The following is a 17,823-nucleotide window of genomic DNA, read 5'->3' on the forward strand; positions in this document are numbered from 1 at the left end:
TTCTCCATTCCATCAAGCTACAGCGGAGTTGTCTGAAGAGAGGCGAGTGTCTGGTTCAAAGGTCATCCCGATGATGAAAATGCTTTAACATGCAATTGAGCGTCACGCTTCAACCTTGCACACACAGGCAGCCATACAACTCCACAAACACTGAAAGCGTCGAATCACAGACACTGCTTCCAGTCTGGAGTTTATTAGTGTGTTCACCTTAGCAACACTTCTAGACCCCAGATTCCAATCACTTGGATTCCGCAGCGCCCCCAGGTGCAGGGAGGCCATATCCAGACTATGGTCTGACTGCGTGTGTCATCGGGTGCACAATTGAGGCGCAGCCCGGATCATCATCGCAGCCCTCTGCAACTACATCTGGCATGTTACTCATTATTACCGTAGTTTGTTTGGGGAAATTGTTCTAAATGCCAATTTTGTTGGATTTAGTTTTTTCGATGACCTGTGGCAGCATTTGGATGATGAGGTGGGGAGACTGGGAAGAAGTGCAACAGCAGATGCTCTATCTGAGGTCCAGCGGTACCTGGCAGAGGGGAATATTGTACGCAGTCGAGACCTGCTGTTGTATTGGAAGAACCAACACACGATTTTTCCTAACTGCCCTAGCAAATAATTATTAACCGAAAAAGCTGGGACAGGTACCAAAAAAAAAGAGTTTTAGGAAAATATTCCTCCGCATACAATTGCAAGGAATGTACGGATTTCATCATCTATGGCTCATAATATAATCAAAAAGTTCACAGAATCTGAAGAAAATGAAGAGGCAAGGCCGACCCCCACCAACCCCCATTAAATGCCCATGACATTTAACCCCTCAGGAGGCACTGGATTAAAAAAAAATAACGGCATCAACGTGTCAAGTCAACAGTATTTATAGAGCACTTTCAAACAGCCATCGCTGCATACAAAGTGCTGTACATAGCGCAATTTAACATGCACAATAAACAGTAAGACAAATCGGTAACAAAGGCGGTAGAAAGCACCAAACAGTAAAACCAAGAACAAAACTAATACAAGTGAGTTTTGAGGAGGGTTTTGAAGATGGGCAGCGAGGAGGCTTGCGAATGTTCAGTGGGAGGTCATTCCAGAGGGAGGGACCAGCAACAGAAAAGGCTCGATCCCCTCTGAGCCTCAGTTTAGTTCTTGGTACTTCTAATAATGTCTGGTCCACAGACCTGAGGCGCCGGGCAGGTGTGTAGGGGCGGATGAGCTCAGAGAGGTAAGGAGGTGCGAGATTATTCAGAGATTTGAAAACAAAGAGGAGGATCTTGAAAATAACTCTAGTTAGCTTTAATAAGGTCCGACAGATATTCTCTTTTGGCCTCTTTTACTGTGAGCTGGTAGTTACGCCAGCAGTCTTTCCAAATTTGATAAGAGACATGCAATTTGTCTTTTTTCCACTTGCGTTCAGCTTTGCGACACCCCTGCCTAGCTGCACGGGTAATGTCGTTAAACCATGGCTCGGGTTTAGGTTTTGGGAGCACAGTTTTTGAAGGAGCCACCAAATCCAGGATGGCACGGCATGACGAGTTGAACCAAGAGTGTCAAGGATGTCACCACATGGGCTCAAGAACACCTCAAAAAATCAATGTCAGCAAACACAGTTCAGCGTTACATCCATAAGTGCAACTTAAAACTTTACTGTGTAAAGCAAAAGCCATTTTTTACAACACCCAGAAATGTCACCATCTTCTATGGGCTATAAAACATCTAAGATGGTTGGTTGGAGGTAGTTTGAAAAATTCGGAGGAACGGATCTTAAGCCACGGGGCTGACCTTCCAAACAAGTGTGGATTTTTAAGGTGCAATCATTTAATATGCGGTGGCAAGGCATACCACCTGGATGTGGACTCGGAAAAAAGTCAGTCAAGCGAATTCTTCAAGATTTAAATTTAATCACTAACATCCTAGGAATGCATTGTGTTCATATCTTGGGGACTTATCGAATAAAAACAGACAGTATGCAGATAATTTAAAGTAACAGCTCATTTCCTCATAAGTGAGCAACGGCGAGGCTAATCAGTGTGGTAATTTCAGAAGTTGAAGTGGACATAAGTAGAGATGTCCACATAAATCTTGGTGCTGACTGATTGGCTATTATGGAAATTATTAGTGCTGTAAAAATTGTGCCCCAGACTTCATGCTTGGTTTGTAACATGCACCATCAGATGCATTTGCAAAACTGTGACCAAAAAACAAAACAAAACAAACAAACAAAATTTTCAAGTTCGTAAAACGGTATGTTGTGTGACACTGATAGACATTTGTCATCCCGCTCGTGTGTAGTTGCCATCCTGCTCACGATCTCTATATTAAATAATTTCAGGTTCCAGTTTCCAAGACCCAGCTCACGCTACAGAAGAGATTTGGTGGTTTAGGAAGACTTGCAGATGGCTGGCCTGAGAGCAGAAGATGCAGGGGATCAGGAATGAGAGAGGAGGTTGATTCGCTGTGACAATCCCTTGATAGGGTTAAGCCAAAAGGAAAAAGTAGATTAAGAAAATCAGCTCTTTAAACCTTTTCCAAAAGAAATGATTAGACCTTCCTAATGTGTGTCACATTGGCCTTCTATTCATACATTCTCTTCTTATAATTTATTTTCTTAACAATAAACAAGTACAGGGTGTGAAAGCTTAGATTTAGGCTGTATGATTAAAAATCCGAGTTCATGACAGTCAATGCAACAAAATTTGGAGGAACATTTTATTTCAGCGTAGTTAAAAATTACAATTAAAAACACATACAGTTGTCAAACAAATACTGTTTACGTGGGTTAAGCCATAAGGAAATGAAGGTAGAGTAAGAAAACCAGCTCCCTAAATCTTTTCCCCAAAAAATGATCTGTCGTATTCCATTTGCACATTCTATACTCATAATTTGTTTTCTTCATATGAGTTTTCTTAGTGGTTTTTAAATGTAATTTTCTATGAGTGTCAGTAACAAAAATAAAGGCAGTAGGCAGTAAAAACAAAGCTGAGAGCGAGCCAGTAAAAATCCAAGTTTATGACAAACAATACAACAAAATTTAGTGAAAACTTTCAATCCACTTCTGTTAAAAATGACAATTAAAAAACATGTACAATTGTAAATCAAATATTGCTTACAAGAGCTGGTCACTAATTTTAAATGCTGACTGCTTTTAAGAACGAATATTGCCTAAAAAAAGCATTATTCTTTAAATGCTACCTGAAATAAAATCGAATATCATCTTTGTACAGTCCATGCAAAATCTACATCTTATTGTTCTTCAAAGTTCATTAATTCAAAACACACAAAACCCAGCTACCTTAACTCTTACAGTATATTTTCTTTGTATAGGCTTGTGGCGAGTCTTGAAAAATGAGAAAATACACTGCGGACTTGCATCATTCCCTGATGAGCAACTTGAGATTCAAAGTCGATGGTCATAGTCACTGATCATCCTTTTGATGTGGGACAGCTTGGACCTGAGATATTTGCACCGCTTCCTATTGATCTGGTAATCTGAGGACTGAAATGAAAAGAAAGGCGACAATAAAAGCGAAACGTCATGTTATAAACAAAAAGCCCATCCGTGACATGTTAAAGGACTTACTTTCTTGAGATTCTTCAGTCCGGTGTACTGTTCCATGGCATCCTGAAAATAAAATTTGAAGAGCAAATGAATATAAACGGCAAACATAAGGAAAATAATTTGCGATTGGACAATTACACAAAAGTGTGTACAATGAAATTGCCAATTAACTAAAGTGCAGTATAATACCATGCACTAGTCAACATCATTCTCTTCATACACAAGTATTGCGCAACTGTATTTTATAATGGTAATTTTGCAGTAGCTACATTTATGGCTACTTGAATTTATTTCTATTTTGTGTGAAAAGAGGCTGCCTTTTTCAGCCACTAAGGTTCACTGGCATGATTTTCCTTTTTCAGTCCCCCTCAACCTTCTTTAAAAGGTATCGTACAGTGGCACCACATTGCGCACTGTACATTGCGCTGATGAACAAATTAAAAAAAAAATTAAAATTCACAAATGTACTACTTGTATTCAGGGTGAGTTACGAAATTTCTTGAGCGACTAAGCCCCCAACATTTGATCTTCTGTAGCAATGTTCCCTCAAAGCTACCCAACTGCACACTGGTTGCACACTCAGCGCACAAGGAAACCTATCCAGTCCAGTGAAAGGACGGCAAATGAATTAGATGTATAACTCTTTTTCTGTATCATTTTGCTGTGTAATTCAGTGAGTGACAGTTGTCCAGTCAATCATAAGATACGATGCAATGACGGTGTGCAGCCAATCATGGCTGCATAGCGTCCAATGACGGTACTTGCACATGTACGTCCAATGACGTACCAATGACGGTACTTGCACATGTGTTCTGCTCATACACGCTCCATAACAATAACAGTGCGGCAGAGATAAGTGACGCGAACGCTAACCCTTTATCACTGTGAAACGAGCGGGCAGTGAGTGTGATACTTCGACTCCCCAAACCAACAAAAATGAACTCCGGTTCATTTCAGTTGGAATGGCTGTCGGAGTACGTGCAAATAAAAGAACAAGCGGTGAAACATCCATCCATCCATCAAACAATCCACGCTCACACTCACACCTAGGGACAATTTTGAGGATTCACTTGAGCTACCATGCATGTTTTTGGAATGTGGGAGGAGACCCGAGTACCCGGAGAAAACCCACACAGACATGGGGAGAACATGCAAACTCCACACAGGGAGGCCGGAGCTGGAATCGAACCCTGCACCTCTGCACTGTGAGGTCGGCGTGCTGACCAGACGACTATCGGGCCACCGACTAATTTTCTCTTCTGGGTTCAATCAAAATACTAAATTATGGTAGTCCAGTTGGCAATGGCAGTGTTAAAAATGACTAACTAAACAAGTTGAATCTCTGGGAGAGTATGAGTCTGTTAATTAACTTGCTAATTTGGAGTAGTGTCTTGTGATTTACTAAACGGCATGTTATGTCAAATACCATAGCATTGATTAATGTTATGGCAGTGATGTAAGGTAAAATAGATTTCACCGTCTATTTACCCGGAATATCGTAATTATAGTCCAAAATAAAGCGTGTGTAAGAAATGTTCATCAAATCACATCAAATTAGAGCACGGTTCAGATGAAATTAGCATTGAATCCTGATTTTGAGAAGGACTGCAGTCGCCTTATTTTCACTCTCACCAGAAACTGTGGACTGCTATCTGGATATTTGTCCAATTCATCATCCAGATGAGCAAGTTTCTGGTTTATGTTGTCCAGCTCAGCTTGAATTCTCTTGTACTCATGGTAATCCCGTTCAAACTCTTGTTTGTAGGTCAGACGCTCCTCCTCATCCACAATGGAAGGAAACAGTCTACAGAGGGAAGGAAGTAAAACTATCTATCACATGGAAAGTAAACTGGCAATACCAAGAATAGGCTCCAAGCAATATCATTACTCGCAACAGTAAAGAATCAAATAAAAGCCATATTAACAGAGGTGGGCATTCCCTCCCGGATGGACTAAGCAAGGACAGAAGTGGGTTTTCGTATATCCATGTAATCGTCTCGACAGACACACATTTCACTGATGCCTGACAGAAGCATGGCCAACCTGTCCTGTGTAGGTAATCCGCCAATACACTACTTCAGACCGAATGTGTAATATCACGATGCGCTGCGTGTCTCGTGCCTGTTCACCGTGTTTGTATGCAGGATGGGTTGAATTAACTCTTCCTCTTCCCCCATCCAAAAACGTTTACACATTGCCACTTAGTCTGGTGAGTGACAGTGGTTGTGTTAGCAGCTAAATGCTATCTTGGTTGACACTTAAATAGTTGTGTAACAATTCAATCCAGCTGGAAAAAAAGCTGGCTGTGTTGTATGCCTCTCGGTCCCATCCCACACCATGTGTGCGTGTCTGTGTATGGATGTGACGTATTACATAGGTTTTCGACGCCGACGCAAGTTGGCCAAAATTTTATTTTAATGTATTCGAGCGAAATGGGCTTAGGACAAAAACTATCTTGGAACGTTTGAGACGAGCCCCTGGTAGCCTACCGCATGTACTGTATAGGGAAAGTCACCATTTTTTTTCAACAAATGGTGACATCACCCGGCCAAAGAGGACTGCCCTGGCAACGCCATCTTTGACAAGCTGGTCTTCCTCAAGAGGAGCATGTCCCAAATGGGGTGTCCCACCTACAAGGTGTAGTTTGAGGAGGAGAAGCAGCCGAGGGCCGATCATGGAAAAAAAGAACACATTTTTTTTAAGTTGTCCAAGCTGTTGGTCCACACTGTTTCACAACATATCCAATTTTGTGCCAGGTCTTCAAAGGGACAGAGGATGATTATTTTATGAATCAGGACGGAGGGACGTTGGCAGTAGGTGCCCAGGTCGCAGACAGAGGACGGCAAAATAGGAAGTACCCATCTCTGCATATTAACCAACCTATCAAAATAGAGTGTGATGTATGTACTTGCTGAAGTTCTCTTCCTCAAGGTCATCTCCTGAATCTGCTCCAGGGTCATAATCTTTGAATCTGCCGTTTAGCCCATCCAGGGTGCTGAAGATATCAGAACTCCTGCAAACAAATTTTACATGTACAGTATCTTTGAGTTTTCCACCCATCGCATTAAGAGAGTCATTTAAGCTTAAATTCTATTTGCGTTTGCCCCTATTGCCTCCTTAATCTGGATTGTTACTCATGAACATTGATACAAACATGCATGAAAAATTATGTTTACTATATATTGTATTGTTGGCGGCCCGGTAGTCCAGTGGTTAGCACGTCGGCTTCACAGTGCAGAGGTACTGGGTTCGAGTCCAGCTGCGGCCTCCCTGTGTGGAGTTTGCATGTTCTCCCGGGCCTGCGTGGGTTTTCTCCGGGTGCTCCGGTTTCCTCCGACATTCCAAAAACATGCATGGCAGGCTGATTGAACGCTCTAAATTGTCCCTAGGTGTGAGTGTGAGCGTGGATGGTTGTTCGTCTCTGTGTGCCCTGTGATTGGCTGGCAACCAATTCAGGGTGTCCCCCGCCTACTGCCCGAAGACAGCTGGGATAGGCTCCAGCACCCCCCGCGACCCTAGTGAGGATCAAGCGGTTCCGAAGATGAATGAATGAATGAATGTATTGTTCAAAATGTTTCTCAGAGTAAAAAAATCTATTTTATTATATAGCCAGACTAAAACATGAGGAGGTACACACGCTTTTTGACAGACTTTTGAAGAACTAAACCATGATCTGTATTGGATATACAAGGTCTACACACTGTTGTTCAAAGGTCAGGTTTTGATGATAAATAATTTCTAAACATTTTTCCACGATTAATGTGACCTATTACCTGTACAACTCATCATATTTCTCTCTTTGGGTCATTCGAAGTTGAGTCACGGGAAAGAGAAGACCTGGTACACCTCATTTTGACTGCTTGTAACTGGGATCTTATTATTTTAGTCACGACCCCCAGCTCGGGACCATACATGAGGGTAAAAACTGTCACGTTCTGCCCGAAGCGATAACGGATCGCTCCGTGCAGAACAAGGAAGTAAAGGGTTGGATCCCCGGAAAGCAGACAACGAAAAAATCTTGTCCAACAAAAGGTGTCTTTAATTGCAAAAAACAGAAAGAGCCCGACAGGGAAAAACGGTAACAAAAAACGCTGATCAAATAAGGACCAGGAGTAACAAAGAAGGAAAAAACAACTGAGAACGCTCGCGGAAAACAAAACACGAGGAGGGCCTGAATTGGCGAAAATACGATAAGTACAATTGTAGAGTCTAAACGCGAAATCACAAGAGTCTCGGCCGTAAGGCAAGGAGGCAACGAGTCAATAACGAATAGCGAAATAGAGCACGAGAGAATATGGCACGGCGTGGAATTCTCCGGCAGAGAATGAGCTGCCAGAGCCACTTGATAAAGGCCTGATAATCACCCTCGAATTAAGAACAGGTGTGCAGTAGGCAGAGGGAAAAACCCGCCACCTGCTGACAGTCACGGAACGTGACAAAAACAGATCGACCGGTAAATCGAGAGCTTCACTTCCCAGCTCAGCTCCCTTTTCACGACGGGGGGGTCGAGGGGTGGGGCAATACAGAGTCCAGATTAACAGTGTTGTTCTCGTCAACAATCTAACGAAATTATTTAATTAACACCCCTTGTTTTCATAATGATGACGAGCTAAACATGGCTCCTTTGATGACAAAAATATGTCATGATGTATGTGAGCTTTCCTTGACAAGATGAGACTGGACGAAAATTGTTAGCGTGTGGTCTGCCAGATGTTCAAAATACATGACATCTCTTCCTATTGTAATCTGTCTGTCAAAAAATATCAGCAATGCTTCTGCAACCTCTCCTTGTTTGGTCACGCCCATCACCTGGCTGACACACAGTGCACACGCACACACTGGCACAATACAGCACTTCTGCAGTCAATCGTCACACACACGGACACATTTTCCATTGATGGACCATGCTGGCAGAGTTAATTAAGAGGTTTGATGGTCGGAAACGAAGAAAAGACTTTCTGTACAACCCAGCTGAAAGAACAACACAATGCATTGCAGATGGTGGTAACCCAGAGGCTCACTGGAGCTTTTTCAAAAACTTTTGAAAATGGAAAAAGATGGGGGAGTGAAATATATATTTTTTGTTTCATTATGGTTTCAATTAGAGGACAAACATGACACAAACATTATTAATGTTTTCCAATGCTGTAAAAAAATGTGTCAAATAAATATGAATTCATTCACTCCCAAAGACGTTTTTAAACGTCTTTTCAGACTTGGTCTAGAATTGGCTGGTACTGAATGAGTTAAATTTCAACATTTCGTCAACGAGGATTTGCGTCATAGCCTGCGACACACGTTTCTATTTTTCTAGGGCGGGATGTCAGTCAGGAGGCTGTTGTGTTAGCACGCTGCAAAAGTGCGTTCCGTGCCTCATTCGTTTTAGCGGCCATTACGGCATGCGTGTGTAAGTGTGTGCGTATGCGCGCGTGTCTGGTAATGGGTCGATCGTGGGAGGTTGGTTGATCGAAAAGTAGATCTGACGTCAAAAAAAGGTTGGACACCCCTGCTCTACAGAATGAACTGCAGGGGGAAAAACATTTTATCATGAATGCTTGTGTATTTGTAGCTAACTTAGTCATGTTGATAGTAGGCTAATATCACTAATATAGATACATAAGCATGTGTTGAGTTCATAATAAGGCTTTTAATTTTTTGCGGCTCCAGACATGCTGTTTTTTTGTTTTTTGGTCCAATATGGCTCTTTCAACATTTTGAGTTGCCGACCCCTGAACTAGATGGAAAGAATACTACGAATCACAAGCGGCATCTTAAGGCTCACCACTCTGATATTTTTTCACAGCTAAGGAGCAACTAGTCCTGTTAATGTAACATACTGTAACTGAAACAAATTTATCGCCTTGAATGTTACTCGAGAGTAGGCTTGGAAGAAATTTCATTGTAAGCTTAAACTTTTCCAAGTAACTCCTGGCGCAAATGGGCCATCTTAAGGTTTAAGTTATTTTGGTTGAGCTAACGTTGTGGCTAATGTCAATGTCAAGGCTATGAACAGATTTGGCTCAAAAGGGCAACCTTGGTGGAGTCCAACGCCCACTGTAAACAAATGCGACTTACTGCTCGTAACATGGACCTAACTCTGATATTGGTTATACAGGAATTGAACAACCCGTACTATTGCATCCAATAAAGGCCTTCTTCCAGTCCACAAAAAACATGTACCGGTATATTGGTTGGGCGAACTCCCATGCACCCTCGAGAATCCTGCCAAATGTAAAGGGTTGGTCTACTGTTCCATGTCCTTGACGAAAACTACAGTGCTCCTCTTCAATCTGAGATTCAAGCACCCAATGGATCCTCCTATATAGCACCCTGAATAGACCTAACTAGTTAGGCTGAGGAGTGTGATCCCTCGCCTGTACAACTCAATTAAAAATATATTTCTGAAAGAGGAGATAAAAAAGAAACAACAGAATTACTTTTTATTTTTATCCAGACATTTTCTTCCGCTCATCAGAAGTCAGGTCATGGGCGCAGCAGCTTTGGCAGACTCTTCCCAACCACTTTGTCCAGCAGGGGCACCTGAGGTTTTCACATGCCGACCGGGAGACAGTCTCTTCAGCTTGTCCTGGGTCTTCCTCATTGCATCCTACAGCATGGCCGGAACACCTCACCAGAGGTGTCTAGGAGGTTTCTTAATCTAGGAGGTTTCTTAATCAAATGCCCGAGCCACCTCATCTGGCTTCTCTCACTGCAGTGGAGCAGCAACTCTACTCTGAGTCCCACTCCGATGACCAAACCTTTCTAAGGGAAAATCTGGATACACTGCAGAAAAAACTCATTTTGGCCGCTTGTATCCAGAATCTTGCCCTTTCGAGTCACAACTCACAGCTCGTGACCATAGTTGAGGGTAGGAACGTAGATCGACCAGTAAATTGAGAGCTTCACGCTCCTTATTCCTCACAGACTGATACAGAGTCCACATCACTAAATTGCAATAATCTGCCTGTCAATCTCCTGCTCCATTCTTTAGTCACTTGTGAACTCAACCGCAAATACCTATACTCCTCCAGTCGAGGCAGGATCTCCTTCACGATCTTGAAAAGGCACAACACTATTTTTCAACTGATTGACACAGTCTCAGATTTGAAGGTGCCAACTCACATCCCAACCCACTTCACACTCGGCAGCTAAACACTCAAGTGAGAGTTGGAGATCATGAGTTGATGAAGCTGACAGAGCCATCTCCGAAAAGCAGAAATGTAACCGTGAGGTCACCAAACCGAACCCCTCAACACCTTGGCTGTACCTAGAAATTCTGTCCATAAAGGTTGTTATCAGAATTTGTGCCAAAGAACAGCCTAAGCATAGCCCACTGGAAAGACATCCAATTTGCTGCCAGCAATAGGGACCAAACTCTGACAGCAGTCATACCGGGACCAAAATAGCCTGGACTCCAGAATAGCTCCGCTCCAGTCGTTACAATTCTTCTACGTTTCGATGCGATGATCTACACGACGTAAGTGAATAAAGTTAAAATCCTTCGCAATTACAGTAAAACGCACGCCAATAAAAAGTCGCTTACACGTCTTCGTTTCGAATCTGATGAACGAAAACGGCGAAGCGAACACGTTTCTTCGGTGATGTCGAGTGGGTGCTGCTTTTAAGCTAGTGCCGCGTTCTCCAGGACGTAAGTGAATAACGTTAAATTACACAATTACAGTAAAACGCACGGCAATAAAAACTCACCTGCACGTCGTCGTTTAGAATCTGATGATCGAAAAACGCGAAGTGAAAACTTGTTTCAGCGTTGTGTCTTTTCCATCGCATTGGGTGGGCGTTGCGTGTATTTAAGCTCCCGCGGCATTACACCTCCATCCGGGTCACGGGTAGTGGAATTTCCGCTTACGCAAATTCCAGTAACACGTAATATCGTAGTCAAAATGTTAATGCATAGGTTTTTATTCCGGGTGAAGGATATTCCTTTCCATAGAATTCCAGGAATGGGAAAAAAATTTCCACCATGATTTGCAATTAATTCTTTAAAAATCAAACAATGTAATTTTCTGAGGTTTTTTTCCCACATTCTGTCTCTCATGGTTGAGCTTTACCCATGTTGACAATTACAGGCCTCTCCAATCTTTTCAAGTAGGAGAACTTGCACAATTGGTGGTTGACTAAATACTTATTTGCCCCACTGATACATATCTGCATTGTAACAAAACCTTTCAAACATGGAAAAATAAATTATGGTACAATGAAACCCAAGTGGAACTTTTTGGCCAAAATTCCAAATGGTAACATTTGCATTATAGAGTTAACTGACAATGAGTAAAGGCTTGATTTTTAAAATTTATTTTCATATGTACATGGTTGATGAATATGAATTGGAATGACTTAAATATTTACATCTGATGATACATTTTGCTGGATGAAAATAAAAAAAACAAGAATTATAAATGGGAAGATAGGCAAGTAAAGTCCATCGTGATCTATAACATACGTCTTATTTTTGTTGCCACAACGTTTTTTTTTTCAGTTGAACACCAATATTAAATAATTATGGGGTGCTTCAAGGTTACATTAACGTGTACTTGCATGTTAGGCTGGAGGCATGATTCTTACTCACCATTCTAGTTCTTCAGCGCATCAACAGATTTAATATGAATCACTGATACCATTCGGATATGGAAAATATTGTTTGCCTTTTCACTTTGTTCATGATGATGCATGGCTTACCCCGGTATGTAAATTGGCTTGTTTTGGTCCATTTGGTCTCTGTAGCCCTGAGGTGCTCCAACTTGATCGTTATAATCATTCACCAGTGTTTCTGGCTCACCAGACACATTTTTTACCTGTTGAAGAAGACAGTGTCACACACTTGTTGATACTACAGCATTTTTTTTCCTCAGAAGATGTTAGAAAGGTTGTTCGGCAAGTCAAACTTGTTCGACTGCTCCCTGCATGCCTGCATGCCTCACAAAAAGGTAGCCAAAGACAGCCATTACAGAAATGCGAATGTCAACTTTTAAGTCTTTGGTTGGGGATGACAAATCAACCAGTAAGAATGATTACATGAATGGAAGGTTTATACTTGCTTGGAGCAATATGTTTTACACAGTTACGAGACACTTGGATTTATTTACATGCCCACACACTTAACAAAAATAATTCTCAATTGACCACACCCAGAAACTACTCCTGAAACTCAACTTTTACGTCACTGTGTGAAAAACAATTGCGTTTCACAAAACAAAGCATATTGTCTGGACCGAAAAGTATCACAGAAATATAAAAGCAGTCTGAAAATTTGATATGATATGTGAATATACCTGACTGAATCAAAAAACATTTAAGACATAAGAAATGGGTTTAAAAAAACAACAACAACAACAATGTCACTGTATAAATTCTCACTAAGAAATGATTTGAATTTAGGCCAGGAGGAAACAAATACAAATGGGTTAAGATCACGAATAGATACATTGGTCTTCAATGCAGAACAGAAAATAAGATAAAGCACAAAATCCTTCGACAATTTTTCTCATTTGGTGTACACGTTTATTTTCACCTTCACCAACAAAAAAGGTTGTGTCTCCGGTTTGGTTGTTGTACAATAATCACACATTGTTTACCTTTATTCATTCCTTTGTTGATGTTATATTGGCATTCTACATAATATCATTTCCCATTTCAAACTATAAAGTTCAAAATAAAAGTACTCCGCTCCTGACACATAACAGTAATACAGGCATTTATTTGTTGTGGAAATATACACCCTTATATTAAGGAATGTTTTTTGATTAATACTCATCAAACTTGTTATTTATATTTTAAAATGAGGTGTCTGCTTTTTTTTTAACTGACTATGAATGTTATCTTGCCACACTATACTGTATGCCATTCAGAATCTACCATATGAAAATATGCACTCACCCACTCTCCAATGCTGCGACTATCGTTGATAACCTTAACCTCCTCCCACAGAATACGGTCTCTGCCCCAGCGCCTGATACTGGAGCGTGTCTTAACAGCAAACACCAGAAGAATGATGAGGGCTATAAACACCAGGAAGCCCAAGACGATTGCAATGGCCTGTAAAGAACGGAAGACCAATTGTCAGTGTTGTGCCGATTTTAGGCCACAAACCAGAAATTCTTAAGATCTTGCACAACATGAAATATCTGTATTCATCAGTATCAGTGAATAACTTTTCTGTTCACTTTCATAGGATGTTCTCTCAAACCAGTATTTGTATTTTATTTTATTTTTTTTGTTTTCTAGTGACCAGAGGGGACGATATACTCAACTACTAGACAGGTAGAGTATTCAAGGGAGGCCACTGATTGAGAAAAGGCAGAGCCACACAAATTCCAAAAAGCACAAACTCTAAACTAATAAATGGGGTGGGACTTGATTTTAAAAAATCATTTTATCAATTAGTGGCTTTGTAATGAATTAATCTTTAGTAATCACATTTTAATCAACACATTTTTAAATTATGTAAATGTATTTTAGTGGACAATTGAAACAAAGACTATTTTTAAAAATGCACTTCACGAATAGACAGTAGAAAATAATACTCATTTATTTAAAAAATATATTTTTGGTTTCCTTATTGTGATTGTACAGCATTGTGTGCATCAATGTCCAAGCATCCAAGTGTCATTTCAGTATTTGTGAAGTCCACAAATGGTGAAATGTGCTGATACGCTTCAGTGGGGGCAACCACTGAGGTTCGCCTACATAGCTCAAGGAGGCATGTCTTGTTTAATTATTCTTCATGTCTATTGTACCAGAGGGTTGAACCACTCCAGTGGAATGCAAACTCCTTTTTGCACAAAACCACACTTTTATTAAGGCTTCAATCAGGTAGTTAAATTTAAATTTGCCTCCCATTAATCCTACCACTGCGGTTTGATCTGATTCCTCCATTTTAATAGCCGCTGGTTGCATGTTTAGCTGTACGCTGATGTGTGCATTAGTGTATCAGGGAATTGGCTCTGGGTCAATTAAAATGCCTTATTTTTTTTCAATCATTGATTCTTTTGTAATTAATTGATCATAATTAACGCATTAAAGTCCCACTCCATCATTTTAATACTAATGTGAATTTTAAAAAATGTAAGCAAACATATTCAACAAAGAATATGAGGGTATTTACAAAGGCTGAAGCTCAATGCCACTAAGGTTGGTATCTCACCTCTTGGGGTTCCACCACACAGTAATGGTACAGGTATTGGTTGAGGAAGATACCCTGGGCCTGGTTCTGGTTTTGATACTGAGCACACAGCTGGCGAACTTGATTGTAGTAAATGGACCCTGAGGACTGGGCGGTTGGGTTTACGGCTACCAGGTACACAATAGTGGCGATGATCATTAAAAATGCCAAGATGGCACAGATGATGATTGTTGCCAAGTAGAACTTTGATGAGCGGGCAGCACGTTGTCTTGACACAACCAGCACAAAAATGATGAGCACAGCTATGAAGGTGATGGCAGCAATGGCAATGATGAAGCCTTTTCCAGCTCGAGGATCCAGTTGTGTTGTTCCTCCATAGCCACCGTAGCCACTATAGGAACTGCCAATGCCTCCATATGCACCACCATAACCGCCACCGTATGCGCTTCCATATGACCCACTATAGGAGCCATAGCCTGGTACCAAGCCGGAGCTACCACCCAGACCGATGGCATTGATATCATAGTCCCAGGCAAGTGTGGAGGCCACACAGGCAAACACAGCCACACACATGATGATGATCAAGATACAAAGGATCTTCATCACACCCGGTGGTGAACTCCAGCGATAGAAGTGAAGCATCTTGTCTGTTGGGTGGTATGAAAACGCTGGATTGGACATTAGCTCGCTATGCCTGTGTCTGCTGTGACTGCAAAAAACAACAACAACAGGAATTTAGATTTAGATCTTTGTTTTATTAAAAACTCAGGGTTTATCTCACACACGCACCAGAAAAGTGAAATGCCTACGTCTACCGACACACGTTTCGGACAGTGAGTGATATTAACAGTACAGTATTTCTTTTTTTTATGTGTCACAGTAAAAAGGAATCCATAACCGTTGTCCTCAACTTATGTGGGTCTGGGTTTTTGGGGCAGCAGTAGATGGATTCATCTATTTGGACTGGAATGACGCCTATATATCCATCCATCCATTCATTTATTATCTGAACCGCTTGATCCTCACGAGGGTCGCGGGCATGCTGGAGCCAATCCCAACTGACTTGGGACAGTAGGCTGACATTGAACCGGTTCATTTGAATGAGGTGTGGTGCAACAGGGAGACTAGGAAAACATGCAGGACAGCGGCCCTGCAGGACCTGAGTTTGACACCTTTGCTCAACATCATTAGAATTGAAATTCAAAGTATGTCAAAACCTCCGGGAAAAGACGAGATCGTCAAATGTGACCGTAGTCGGACGCACCAGCAAGAAAGAAACCAGAGACCAGTGATGAGATGATACACACCACCACAATAATGATGGACGGGAAGCGAATGCATTTTATCATCAAATTCAAATCTATAATACTTGTCAAGTTGGTCCCAACCCTCATCAATGGTCACGAGCTATGGGTCGTGACCGAAAGAACGAGATCCCGGATACAAGCGGCCGAAATGAGTTTTCTCTGCAGGGTGTCCAGGCTCTCCCTTAGACATAAGGTGAGAAGCTCGGTCATCCGGGAGGGGCTCAGAGTAGAGCCGCTTCTCCTCCACATCGAGAGGAGCCAGACGAGGTGGCTCGGGCATCTGATTAGGATGCCTCCTGAGCGCCTCCCCGGTGAGGTGTTCCGGTCATGTTCCACCGGGAGGAGACCCCGAGGAAGACCCAGGACACGCTGGAGAGACTATGTCACCCAGCTTGCCTGGGAATGACTCGGGATCCCCCGGGGAGAGCTGGAAGAAGTAGCTAGGGAGAGGGAAGTCTGGGCTTCCCTGCTAAAGCTGTTGCCCCCGCGACCCAGCCCCGGATAAGCGGTAGATGATGGATGGATGGATGGATGCATGGATGGATGGATGTGTTAGCACTACCTCCGTGCTAAATAGTTAGGTCTGTCTCATTCAAAGGCCGACAGCTTCGGAGCACCTGGACTATAGCTTGAATACACATGTAAAACACGGATGTAAACAATCTGCCGCTGCTCCTTCTTTCGTGCTGCTGAATACACATTTAAACAGAGAAACAACACGCCAGTGTGACTGTCATTGCAGCCTGTACTTTTTTTCTGTTTTGAATAAAACTGATATTTTGGGGGAAATACCTGATGCAGCCCAGCCTCACCCTGACCCTAGCTGCAGTGGCCCTCAGGTAAATTGAGTTTGAGACCCCTGCCCTAGGGCATGCAGCAGGGGGTTTCGAAGGGACGGTGGTCCTTGGTAGCCCCCACTCCCGTGTAAAAAAAAATTGTCATTGGGCAGCAAAACATCTTTGGCCAGGTATTACGCCCGAAGCATGTGTATCAACTAGCCAAATATTCCATCTGCACCTGCCACCCCCAGACTCAGGGCATGTGTCTTCAACGACAAACAAAATTCCATCATAATATATTAAATATAAGTACACTCACTGTTTGCTGCCACTTGGCTGGTATGGAGGGATGCTGTTTTTGTCACGCGGCATAGTGAAGTCCACTTAGAATGGAACTCTACAACAAAATCACACATGTTCACTTAAAGGGTAACTCAGGACAAAACTTTTCTTCACAAAAACATATTCTATTTTATGTGCCCACACTAGTCTAAACACAGTTTTCTCATTAATATGGCATTTATGGAATAAAAATTAAGCAGATTTTTGTCCATTTTCATTAGTCCCAGGGCTTTGCCTTTTTATTCAGTACCGCTCTCTGCTGTCAAGTGAAATTGATGTCACATGACCAAACCCAGAAAACAGGTGAGCAGTGACATCAAGAATAAGAGCCTAAGGGCACTTATATGTCAGTTTCAGGTACATAGGATATATCGTTGCAATGATTCTTTTTTGCAATGAATTCCCTTTTAAAAGATGAAAAAACAAAGACTTTCACGACATCGAACAAACTAGTTGATGAGCGTCTCCACTATTAATGAGCTATGCTCTACATGTCCCTTTTGTCAACAAATGAATAGCCATAAAATCAGAGATAAATGGCTGTTGTTCAATATTTTGACTCTCATCTAACAAACAGAAAAACATCATATTAAATAGAAGTGTCAATACAATGCAGCCCAGTTTGACACTCATGTAAACTACCACCTCAATAACAAACCGTTCCAAGACTGTGAAACCATACAATGTGAGTGA

The 17,823-nt window shown here is 41.8% G+C and overlaps 1 protein-coding gene and 1 long non-coding RNA gene across 2 annotated transcripts in view; one reads left to right on the forward strand and one right to left on the reverse strand.

Moving 5' to 3' along the window:
- LOC127602339 (uncharacterized) overlaps positions 1 to 7,121 on the forward strand; it is a 30,977-nt gene extending 23,856 nt beyond the window's left edge. Inside the window, exon 3 of the long non-coding RNA XR_007962763.1 lies at positions 6,952 to 7,121. This is a non-coding gene — a long non-coding RNA (uncharacterized LOC127602339). The remainder of the gene's footprint in view (positions 1 to 6,951) is intronic.
- oclnb (occludin b) lies at positions 2,699 to 17,251 on the reverse strand. The gene is made up of 8 exons (XM_052068270.1): positions 17,108 to 17,251; positions 14,724 to 15,411; positions 13,457 to 13,615; positions 12,260 to 12,375; positions 6,471 to 6,575; positions 5,195 to 5,366; positions 3,584 to 3,625; positions 2,699 to 3,499 (listed from the first exon to the last, which is right to left on the reverse strand). Exons 1-8 carry the CDS (start codon positions 17,158 to 17,160, stop codon positions 3,401 to 3,403), a joined length of 1,434 nt encoding a protein of 477 aa, XP_051924230.1. The 5' UTR covers positions 17,161 to 17,251; the 3' UTR covers positions 2,699 to 3,400.
- Positions 17,252 to 17,823: the final 572 nt, after the last annotated feature.

The sequence above is a fragment of the Hippocampus zosterae genome, chromosome 6 (assembly GCF_025434085.1).
Source record: "Hippocampus zosterae strain Florida chromosome 6, ASM2543408v3, whole genome shotgun sequence".
Classification (NCBI taxonomy): domain Eukaryota; kingdom Metazoa; phylum Chordata; class Actinopteri; order Syngnathiformes; family Syngnathidae; genus Hippocampus; species Hippocampus zosterae.